General features: G+C 44.0%; 2 protein-coding genes across 6 annotated transcripts in view; one reads left to right on the forward strand and one right to left on the reverse strand.

The window, feature by feature from the left end:
• Window positions 1–5389, reverse strand: part of LGI1 (leucine rich glioma inactivated 1) — a 128628-nt gene extending 123239 nt beyond the window's left edge. Inside the window, exons 1-3 of one of the 4 annotated variants that reach the window (XM_029609889.1) lie at window positions 5279–5389; window positions 5007–5142; window positions 3105–3221 (exon numbers count right to left, since the gene is read on the reverse strand). The gene's annotated coding sequence lies outside the window, so the exon portion shown is untranslated. The other 3 variants (XM_029609890.1, XM_029609888.1, XM_029609891.1) reach the window with 3 other exon arrangements.
• The window catches only part of LOC115095766 (protein FRA10AC1), a 154659-nt gene continuing 147832 nt past the window's right edge, over window positions 5354–12180 (forward strand). The window contains exon 1 of one of the 2 annotated variants that reach the window (XM_029609893.1): window positions 5354–5507. In XM_029609893.1, the coding sequence (XP_029465753.1) occupies window positions 5475–5507 (33 nt within the window). In that variant the 5' untranslated portion in view covers window positions 5354–5474. The remainder of the gene's footprint in view (window positions 5508–12180) is intronic. The other variant, XM_029609892.1, reaches the window with a different exon arrangement.

The following is a 12180-nucleotide window of genomic DNA, read 5'->3' on the forward strand; positions in this document are numbered from 1 at the left end:
AGCCACGCTCCTGGCTCTCCATAGGCTGAGCACCACGATTCCCGAGGCATGGTAAGTCGAGCTGCAGGGGGAAAACAGCTGGGTAATAGAAATCACCCCATCTGGAGACCCGGGATAATAAGCAGGCTCACTTGGCTCAAATCTGCTTCTTTACTTTTTTTTTTTTTAAAACAAGCCGATTAACCAGGGGAATGAAACGTCCCTGGGTTCAATTAATGAATATCAGCTCTCAGCAGAGAAATGAAGCGTCTTTGGAGCTATGTAGCGGGTAGGGACCGGCCCACCGGTAAATCCCCCCTACTCACTGGGTTTGTCAAATATCCTCCAGGTATTGAGGCTGTAGGACCCAAGGTCCCGTTGCGCCTGCTGACACTGAGACCGTCCCCCTTAGGGAGAATCTGTACTCCTTGCACTTCCCTTTTTTTTTTTTTTTTTTTTTAACTAAGCTACTTATTAAAAATTGATCTAGTCAGAGGCACCCAAGGGTGAAACTACCCCTTCAAACTTATTTAAGAATAAAAAATGATGTAAAGGATCAGGACCGCAGATTATGCCATCCTTCATCTGCTGGAGTCAGAGAAATACTGAACCCCCTGATAACCCGGTGGCAAACCAGGTTATCAGGGGGTGCCTTTCAGCTTTTTCTCTGACTCCATCTGCTGGAAGGGAGGCATAACCCAGCAGTCTGGACTGATCCGGGTACGTACAGGAACTTTAGTTTAAATAATTGCAAGCTGCTCAGTCTTATTGTGGTAAGACCTGCACAGAAGGATGGGAGAAAGTTTGCGAACACTCTCCTTCAGGGCCTCATCTCCCACCAAGAAGGGATGAGGCCACCACAGAGCCTGGAAGCAGAGCACATGCCGTCATTCTCCTGCCTTCTGCTTCATTCTGGTGCAGTTCTTGCTGCAATAAGATTCTGAGCAGTTTGCAATGTTTAAATAAAAGGATTGCCAGCAGGGGAGAGAGAGGGAGGGTGATCTGGACCATGGGAAAGAAGAAGAGAAGGCCATTTGGGTTGGGGAACACCCCCCCCCCCCACACACACACACAGAGGAGTGCTGAATCAGCCATGTGATGAAGGAGGACCCAGGCCCTGAAGGGATACTGAGTAGAGGGATATGGAGGAGTGCAGAGGAGTAAAATTCTAGGAAGGGATGCTGGGAGAGGGGGTGGAGGTAAATGATTGCAAAAGGGGGTATGGATGAGAGATACCGGGAAAGGGGTGGAGGAAAGATGCAGGGAAATGGCAGAGAGAGAAAGGAATAAGATACTGGAAATGGGGGGGGGGGGGGAAGAGGACAGAAATGCTGGCAAAGGGGAGAAGAGGGGAGTTATGTAGTGGGGAGATGTTGAGGGGAGAAAAGATTTTGAGAAGGGGAGATGCTGCAGGGGAAGAGAAAAGTGGGAGAGATGCTGGGAGGGAAAGAGCGAAAAATGCTGGAAGAAGAGGGGAGAGAGAGAAAGATGTTGGATAGGGATTATAGTTAAACGATGAGGGGGAAATGGAAGGGTGAAGGATAGGGAAGAAGGGTGAAATCTAACAGCAAGGAAGAGATAAGGCAGAGCAGAGAGAAATGAAGCAAAATATGACAAAAAGGGAAAGATCAATGTCAGGGAGGAAGTGAAAAAGACAGGGAGCAAGACAAAATAGAAAACAGACCCTGGAAAAGTAATTAGACAGAAAAAAGAGAGACCGGGACAAACATGTTTAGAAAAATAAAATGACTAAACAACAAAGATAGAATAAAACATTTCATTTACATTTTAGCGATTGAAATAAATCAGCTTTGAGATTGAGCTTTGCTTGATACAGAAGATACATTTCTATATCTTTTTCTCCAGCTTTACACTACAAGCTTCTTGGGGTTCCTATTTCAATTTTTATCTGAACATTTAAAATTTGTGATCTTGTTACTCTGTATTTGATTATTGTGTCTGTTCTGTGCAAACAATCATGATGAGAGATTCTGCTACCATGTAATTTCTGTGAAATTATCTAATGCAGAACAGATTTTTTCCCTTTAGGAGGCATATTTGTTTTCTAAGGCCTGGTGTAATATTTGTAGAGCTACCTTTTTCATAGATTGGGTTGTTGCTGTTTGAGTTCTGGGAGTTATTGCTGTTTTTTGTATAATAGGTTTGCTAGATATATGCTAGACACAATATTCTAGGAGAGATCTCACCAGTGATCTGTAGAGGGGCATGATTACTTCTTTCTGTTGGTTAGGCCTCACCCTATGCATCCCATCATCTCTCTAGCACTAGCTATTGTCTTATCACAGCTGCTACTAGCCTTGTCACAGCTGTTATTAGCCTTAACAGAAGGCTTGGGGATGGCTTGCACAGAGCAGCAGTTGCTACTAGCCTTAATGGAGGATTTGAGGGTGACCAGCACGGAGCAGCAGTTGCTGTTAATCCTAACAGAGGGCTTGGGGGTAGCCTGCACAAAGCAGCAGGAGCTGCTACTAAAAAAAAAATAAAATAAGCTTGCTGGGTAGACTGGATGGACCATTTTGGTCTTTTATGTGCTGTCATCCAATATGTTACTATGTTACACTGTTTCACTACCTGTGTTTGGAGCAAGGGGTTCTGAGAGGCAAGGATCATAAGTTCAAGAGGGGAAACAGTCATTAGTTGTAGATGGAGGGGCAAAGAGCGAGGTGGCTGGGGGGAGGGCAGGGGATGTTGGCTTTGGCTTAATGTTGATGGTTGCAGCTGGGGGGATGTTGATGATAGTGGTCAAGGGAGGGGAAGGGGGGGATGGTGGTGGCAGCAGCAGCCTGGGGAAGAGGAGGTAGAGGAGGTGCACTTTTTCTTTTGGCCATAGGTGCCAAATTGCCTAGCTATGGCTTTGGAGGAAGGAGCATGTTGTACAGCTCCTGCCATGATCAGTTCTGCCTCAACCTGTCAGCTCTTCTCAAGGGATGGCTGGGGCAGAGCTAACATACTGATGCGGGGGTCCTCTAAAGCACGGAGCAATTATCTGTTTTACTACTTCCCCCTCCAAAGATGGCCCACCCAGCAATAGGTAAACAATGCCAAAGAGTGCACAATAAACTTCACTTGGACTAATATTTTAAATGCGAAGTGTTTTTTATTACTTCTTAAACGGTGTCTCCTGAGTTATTAATGTCACATATCAGTATTTCTAAACAGCAGTCCCCGACACGGACCTGTGTTTCACCAGTCCGGCTGCTTCGGGGGGATATTTTAACAATCTGTGAATAAAAGAAATTAAATGTATAGCCAAGTACATAAAGGAGAACCGATAACAGACATAAGTTATTCAAAGTCACATACCTGTGTATAAAGATGTGTTATACATTGTTCAGGAGCACGAAGTGCTGATCTAAATCACTGAATTTAAAGCCCAGGGTAGTCATTTTGGCGCGAAACCACGCTTGTCACAGTAATGACTAATTAATAGATTACCCAACAGTCAGCACATCTATAGGAACATTTACATTAAATAAAATAATGCCATTCAAGTTCAGCATTCAGTCCTTTGGGAACTACTGTGTCCAAAATATATATCCATTGCTGTTCTCTTTTAATTAAAATTGTAGAAAAATCACCACCTCTCCCCGGGATCGAGACCACATCTAAAATAAAAAATTGTAGTTCCTCCACTGAATGTGATGCCTCTAACCAATGTCTTAATATTAGATTTGTGCTCTATAAAGCTGTCCAATGGGATAAAGCTGTCCAATGGGTGCGAATAAGTTTGGAAACCTCATGACTGACAGTGGAAAAAGGTAGAATGCAATTGGCCATTGGGGTTGTATCCTTAATTTTTGGAAGAAAAAGGAGGTCCCTATTAATATAAAGGGCTCGTTTATACGCTCTTTTCTTTATACTGCCCCCCTTTTCTTTATACTGCCCCCCACCCAGCAATAGGACCAGGGGGTGGGGGGCAGTCATTTGTTTGCAAGAGAGGCTGATGGTATCTGCAGGCACCTGCCAATGCCTGTTCCTGAGAACATAAGAACATGCTATACTGGGTCAGACCAAGGGTCCATCAAGCCCAGCATCCTGTTTCCAACAGTGGCCAATCCAGGCCATAAGAACCTGGCAAGTACCCAAAAACTAAGTCTATTCCATGTTACAGTTGCTAGTAATAGAAGTGGCTATTTTCTAAGTCAACTTAATTAATAGCAGGTAATGGACTTCTCCTCCAAAAACTTATCCAATCCTTTTTTAAACACAGCTATACTAACTGCACTAACCACATCATCTGGCAACAAATTCCAGAGTTTAATTGTGCGTTGAGTAAAAAAGAACTTTCTCCGTTAGTTTTAAATGTGCCATATGCTAACTTCATGGAGTGCCCCCTAGTCTATTAACAGAAAGAGTAAATAACAGATTCACATCTACCCGTTCTAGACCTCTCATGATTTTAAACACCTCTATCATATCCCCCCTCAGCCATCTCTTCTCCAAGCTGAAAGTCCTAACCTCTTTAGTCTTTCCTCATAGGGGAGCTGTTCCATTCCCCTTATCATTTTGGTAGCCCTTCTCTGTATCTTCTCCATCGCAATTATATCTTTTTCGAGATGCGGCGACCAGAATTGTACACAGTATTCAAGGTGCAGTCTCACCATGGAGCGATACAGATACAGAGCATTGTTGTGAGTAAACCAATGCTCTGTGCAGCAGCCACTATCAGTGAGGCCAAGTCAATTTTCCTAGGACTGTGGAGAGGTGCAATACATACAGCCTGTCTAGCATTTTGCAGAGCTATTGAGAACCATAGCCTTGAGCAGTGGGCTCAGCTGGCGTGTGGCATGTAGTTTCTGTACGTGTAGAATATATGTTGTTGGACCCTTCCTGCTAGTTTTCTTTCTAATAGGCAACTATCAAATGCCCGAGGCAGAAAGGAGACAGTCAATCCCCAAACATACAACAGAGAAACAGCACAAAAATAAAATAGAAAAAGAAAGGAATTAAAGCCGAAATCAGGAATGGAGTGGTTAGAGTAGTGAACTGTGAAGGTTCAAACCCACCTGCTGCTTCTGGTGACCTTAGGAAAGTCCCTTAACATTCAGTTGCCTCAGGTACAAACTTAAATTGTGAGTCTTCTAGGGACAGAGAAATACCTACAGAATCTGAATGCAATCCGCTTTGAAGTGCCTGAAAAAGCTGAATATAAATCAAATAAAAAAAGAGAAACAATGAAAGATTATTCAAGTTACAGAATATGAGTAACATAAAGAGAAAGCGTCTTTCAGGAAAGGTGTGCAGGTCTTAGGACCTACGGTGAGCTGAAGACGCTTACACTCGTTAGCCTTTTCCCGAGTTTTCGGTCACGCCTCTTTGGCGTTCCTTTCTGAGGACACATCCCGAGCTCAGTTGCGGAACGCGCGTGCGCAGGAAACGTTTCTGCCCGGAGCCAGAGAGTGCTTCACTGTCAGCGGGCTCCGCCCCTGGCTCTGTGTGCGGCGCAGAGGGGGAGGTACGGCCCCTCCTACAAGATGCTGCGGGCGCGAGAGCTTCTCTCGGGAGCCGTAAGTAAACTGGCTGAGGTTGATTGCTATCTGGTATTGGTTTAGGCTGAGGCCTATGGCCGCCGCTAATCCCCAAGCGTGGGACCGGTGCGTGTTGGGCCTTGTTTTTAACTTCGTTTCCCGTTCCGTGTCCGCTGGGAAAGAATCGCATTATACGTACCGTAATTGCAAGTTTATGAGGTTCTGGTTTCTGTCATGTATCTTTTTGTTCAAGTATTTTTCCCATCCCCACTTTCAAAATGTAATGGAGTCGTTCTGTGACACTTGCTGTTTATTATTTCATAGCCCAATCTAAAGATGCAACGTTTCACAGCATGGGGGAATGTGGCAATCGTAGCGTTCAGACTGCTGTTTGCAGTAAAAAGTTATCTTATGTAGAGAAACAGCAGTACACGTACAGAGAATCTAATCTTTTTATTTTTTTTTTTAAAGCTGGCTTTAGAGCTAAAATGAATTTTACTATAAGCACTATAAAATCATTATTAAAGAGGATAGGAAAAGTCTCGGTTTGATTACTAATATCCTTCCGTGTGTTTTGCTAATATATTTTTGCAGGGGTCTGGTGATTTTAGAACGAAGATTACAATTTTATCTCATAGTGATATCCTCCTCATTGATTATAGTTATTATGTCAGTTTAATAATTGTCTACAAATGAACAAAGCTTTAATGTCACTGCATTACATATGGGCAATACTGAGAAAATACCACAATTTATATTCATTATTTTTTAGAAATGGAATATAATCAAATACATCTTATTATGTGATGTTAAACAATTAAATCAGTTTATTTTGTTGTTGTTGCAGACCCTTATTTGATCACTATAAATATTTTTAAAATCTTGCTATCCAAATTACACAGCAATAGGGTAATGCCTCATTATTTGCTCATGCTCCAAATTCTTAACTCTAAATAGTCTAATTTTAGGTATAGTCAACTCTTGCCCTTGGGAGTGCTCAGCAAGTCTGGTTTCCTGGATAACTATTCATCAAATATATTTGCATATAGTCAGTTTAAAATTCATGATAATCATATTTTGGTTGTTCTGAAAATTAGACCTGATAACTGTCAAGGATTAGAATTGACTATTCCTTGTTCTCCCCTATACCTATAAATTAATCTACAGGTCTATCCTGTAAAGTGCGGCTGCGTTTACCCTGCTCCTAAGCCGCTTTTTACTCCGTTTTCGGCCGCGTTAGCCCTTCCTGCGATCCTGAATCCCCTTTAACCTACTCCTACCGCGTCCTAAATTCCCCGGGCAGCCCCTTCCGCCCGCGGCATGTATATTGCATGCAAACAAGCGAATTAGCTCGAAATTGCATGCAAACGAGCGAATTAGCTATTCCCTAGCATCCCGTAACCCGCGCCCCGACTATCGCTATCTTTCCGTGCCGTTTTGTCGCGCGTTTAACCTGCAAACTTACCGCCTACCCTGACCCAGGCGGTAGAGGCATGGGTAAGGGTAGGTGGAAAGCTTTCCCCCAGCCCCCGCTCACCTGCCCCCGCCGCGATCATGGGTGCTGGTCTCCGTGGCAGCCCCAGTCCTCTCCCCTGCTCCCGAAGCCCAAAAAAAAAAAAAAAAGCGAAAAAAACGTTGCAGCCCCCCTCTGATGTCCGGACTGGGGCTGCCACGGAGACTGCAACGGCAAAGCAAAAAAAACGGCGAAGCAAAAAAAAACCAAAAGCAATTTTGGTTTTTTTTTTTTTGCTTCGCCGCTGTGTCCCCCCTCCTCTCGGAGCAGGGCGCGAAAAGCAGCCTTGCTCCGGGAGAAGGAGGGACACAGCGGCGAAGCAAAAAAAAAACAAAAGCAATTTTGGTTTTTTTTTTTCAAAAGCGACAATTTTGTTTTTTTTCCAAAAGCGACTTACTTTTGGGATCTGTCAAGATCCCAAAAGTAAGTCGCTTTTGGACGCCTGCAAAACTTACTATTTTGAAGCCATCAGCAGGAAGACATTGCGATCGTAGCTCCTCCCGACGAAGACAAAGATGGCCGCCTGCACGGGGGAAAGCGTGCAATTGGCCGCTGAAGACGTGACCATGTGACGTCACGTCTTCAGCAGCCAATTGCACGCTTTCCCCGTGCAGGCGGCCATCTTCGTCGGGAGGAGCTACGGGCAGCCACGATGGTGTTCCTGTTGATGTCTGCAAAAAAGTAAGTCGCTTTTGGGTTTTTTTTTCGCTTCGCCGCTCAGTGTCTCTTCTCCCCCCTCCCGGAGCAAGGCTGCTTTTCGCGCCCTGCTCCGGGAGGGGGGAGAAGAGACACTGAGCGGCGAAGCAACTTACTTTTAGCTTTTGGTGGGTTTTTTTTTTCGCTTCACCGCTCAGTGTCTCTTCTCCCCCCTCCCGGAGCAAGGCTGCTTTTCGCGCCCTGCTCCGGGAGGGGGGAGAAGAGACACTGAGCGGCGAAGCAAACTTGCTTTTAGTGGGTTTTTTTTTCCGCTTCGCCGCTCAGTGTCTCTTCTCCCCCCTCCCGGAGCAAGGCTGCTTTTCGCGCCCTGCTCCGGGAGGGGGGAGAAGAGACACTGAGCGGCGAAGCAACTTACTTTTAACTGGCAGTCCCGACTTCCTGGTATCTGTCATTTCAAATGACATTTGAAATGACAGATACCAGCGTGGCGTGAAGCCTTAGGCCCACGCACCCAGGATACTGTATAGGCGCTCTATCCAGTAAAATGGGTTGCGCGGGCCTAACGCTTCACGGGCACTTATTAGCCGCGGCTTACATTTGCATGCAATTAGAGTTCAGGATCGAGCGGTAGGTGAGCTGCACTGTGCGGGCGGTAACCACAGGTGCCGCAGGCACTAACGCAGCTCTTCCTACCGCTCGGTACTGGATAGGCCTGCTAATAAATAATGCACTGATCTGGCCACAAAAACATTGTAGTTAGTAAAAGATGTACTTTCTATTACTACTGATGAAATCCTTAATTAAAACATTCAATTCCAGATTGCATGGAGGGTTTCCATCAAAGTATATCTATATTGTACATAGGGACTTATAGTTTTGGTTTTTAATGTTCTTTATTTTTCCCAGGAAGTTATCAGCATTTATTATGATAAGAACAAAAACAGGAAAAAATCAGTTGAAACAATGATTCATTTTTCTGGGTAAATATTGGAGTTTATTTTGGTGGATAGAACCCAGCATCATAAAACATCATCAGATTCTACCCACCAGCAGCATCCACATCTCTGTCTCCATCCTCTGCCTAACATGCTCTTCTGTCTCTCCTCCCCCACTACCGAGAATCTCCCTCCCTCTTCCCCCCCCCCCCCCCCCCCCCCCCAATACATACTGCAATAGCATTCATCCTTACCTGTGGTAGCTCCAGACTTCTTTCTCCCTCAGCAGCATGCTTATTGAGGCTCCCTCTCTCTGCAACACTGCACTTCTGCTTTTATGCGGGACTAGGGAGCCTGCTGGAAAGTGCTTCTAGTGGACAGGGCCTGCTTGAAATGCATTCAAGGCACTTTTGCTGCTTGGTGGGTAAGAAGGCAGAACTTGAAACGTTGCATGAACGGCACTGGAGGGTAAGCATTTTCCCTGGTGGAGGATGGGACTTGAAACATAGCATGTGCTTTGGCCCACACTTGCCTCCAGCAGTGGGGGAGGCCTATATGCAGCTGTAGAGCAGCTTTTTATTCATCCTAAAATTAGGGCGAATATCGGTTTAAACCAAATGTCATCTTTGGAAAAATCTGGGAATTTATGGGTAAAAATCAGTTTAAACTGAAAATGAAGGAGCCTAGTTGTATGGCAGTAAAGGCTAAATGAATCATAGCTACAGCATTGGCTCAGCCTGAATAAATTCCTTAAGAACTTTGCCAGTTCTATTCTAACTTCAGTTTGCATAATGTTTATGATATACCATGTTTGTAAAACTGTCAGCCATTCCTGTTTTACCAGATCTAACTGTCCCTTTAAGCCGCAGTGCTCAATCTTTCTGTCCAGGCCCAGATTTTGGAATAGGCAACGTAGACAACTGCCTCTGTTGCCAAAATGTTATAGGCACTGGAGTGTCGTTGCCATCACTGTGTGCCTAAATCCAGGCCTGCCCCCACACTGCCAGCTCTGCAACGACAGCAGCAAGTGGAACCAGGAAATTCAGTGCATGGGCTAATGGAAGAAACGGGCAGGCTGCCATAGGGCCTGGAATCATGTGAGGCTTCACACAACCTCACGCTGAATTTTCTGGCTCCACTTGTTGCTGTAGGCAGGCACTGTGACATAGAGCTGAGGGGGATTCCACAAGAGGGGAGCATTTGATCAGGGGCGATTAGGGGGAGAGAAAGACATTGTCTCCTGTTCCCGTGGGGGCTGACAATTCCACCCCATTGCTATGCATGCAGCTTAAATCCAAACCTGTTTCTATTTCATTTGGTCTGATTTTTAGGCTTTTTGTAATTAATATGTATTTTTACATTAATCTGACTCTTAAAGCCAGTGTAGGCAAATATATCTCATGCATATTCCTTAGGGTTTTCCTAATACCCAAATTGATTGGGAGAAGAGTGTAATGGTATAGTCAGCTGGTGCTGTGACCTCTAAAGCCAAGAGTGGGTGGTACATAGATAGGGTAAGACTGGTGGGTTCCAGTAAGAGCAGAGATGGGCATCTTCTGCCTATGTTGGCCAGCTTTCCCTTGGGTTGAGCCCTTGGATGCTAGTAGTTCATAATTCTTGAAAAGGAAACATGAAGATACACACTAAGTGTAGAACCAAACCTGGTGCCCATGGAAGCAACATAGAACCACTGCAGAAGGACTGAAACTCAAGACACGCTGAAGTAGGATAGGACCAAGCAGGAATACTGGATGTACAAATCTATCTAATGACCAGACTGGAACACTGGAGCTGCAAAGCTATCTAATGATCAAGCAGGAACTCTGAATACACAAAACTATCTAGGACCAAGGTAAGGATCATGAAACATAAGACCAAGCTCTGGCAAAGTGCAGACAGCCTGGAATGTGTATGTGTCCAGACCGAACCAAGATAGCCGCCAGCAGGAAGTGTGAGAAATAAAGTAGTCCCAGAGCCCCACCAAGGCCCTGTGCTGGCAGGAAGCAAGGATTCCTCATCTGAGCCTTGCAAAGGGAAGACTAGACCAGTTTGAACACCATTACTGCAAGTTAACCAATAAAAGTTTCAGAAAAAACCTAAACACAGAATCTCTCCTTCTCTCACTAAATTACATAATACTAAGAAGCTTCGACAAAGGTGAAAAATACCTACTCATCCTCCTTGACCTCTCAGCTGCTTTCGACACAGTAAACCACAATATACTGTTAGAACGACTGACTCAAATCGGCTTAATTGACACCACCCTACAATGGTTCTCTTCCTATTTATCTGACAGAACCTACCAAGTTTTAATCAATAACAGCCCATCCAAAAAGATCAACCTCAACACTGGAGTGCCGCAGGGATCAGCATTATCCGCCACCCTATTTAACATATATACCTTCTCCCCATCTGCCAATTACTAAAAGATAATGGAATCATCCACTTCCTCTACGCCGACGACATTCAACTTCTAATTCCTATCCAAAATTTGATTGAAGACACCTACAAGAAAATCTCGACTCTACTTATCTCAATTAAACATCTCCTAAATTCTCTGAAGCTCATAATCAACAACGACAAAACTGAAATAATACTCATGGACAAAAAACCCAATCCAACTCCGCCACCCCTGTCTTTACTTGACAAACAAATGAATTCCATACTCCCCACCACCCACACCAGGAACCTTGGAATTATCATCGATAAAGAACTTTCATTTAAGAACCACATATCAAATAAAACTAAAGAAGAATATCACAGACTTCTAACCCCAAGACACTTAAAACCGTTTTTTTAACCCTTATGATTTCAGAACGGTCTTACAACTACTCATTTTCTCCACCTTCGACTACTGCAACTCCTTACTAATTGAAATACCTTATTTAAACCTCAATCTGCTCCAGATTCTGCAGAACTCAGCAGCCAGAGTTCTGACAGGAACAAAAAGAAATGAAAACATAACGCCCATATTGATCTCACTTCATTGGCTCCCAATTAAAGCACGCATCGAACACAAATCAATGACCATCATTCATAAAATTCTAAACAACGATCATCAAAGACTAAATGGCTTAAACATAACCCCCCAGAATCCTCAAAGAAACCTACGTTCAAACAACTCAGGATGCTTAAACATCCCCCCCATCAGAGATGTGCATCTAACAACAACAAGAGAGAGAGCCTTTTCCATTGCCTCCCCTAAATTTTGGAACTCCCTACCTAAAGATCTGAGAACCTAACCCAACCTCAAAACGTTCAAAAAAGACCTAAAAACATTGCTATTTCGCAAATTCTATACTGATCTTTCATACTTCTGAACATCCTAACTCCCAATCGAACTTTCATCCAAAAACCTCAAAATAACTTCTCTCCAACCAGAACAAACAATCCCTCCTCCTCCCACACAAGGATACTTTCTGGACTTGAAATGTTTAACCTCTGTTTAATATGCACATTGTTATACTTTTTCCACAATTGTTAAGAGAGTTACAATTTAAATTTTATAAACCGTTATGATGGCTTTACCAAATGACAGTATATAAAACTCAACAAACAAATAGATAAATAAATATGTAAACTCATTAGATGGTTCTAGAGAAGGAGA

This window comes from Rhinatrema bivittatum, chromosome 7 (genome assembly GCF_901001135.1).
Source record: "Rhinatrema bivittatum chromosome 7, aRhiBiv1.1, whole genome shotgun sequence".
Classification (NCBI taxonomy): domain Eukaryota; kingdom Metazoa; phylum Chordata; class Amphibia; order Gymnophiona; family Rhinatrematidae; genus Rhinatrema; species Rhinatrema bivittatum.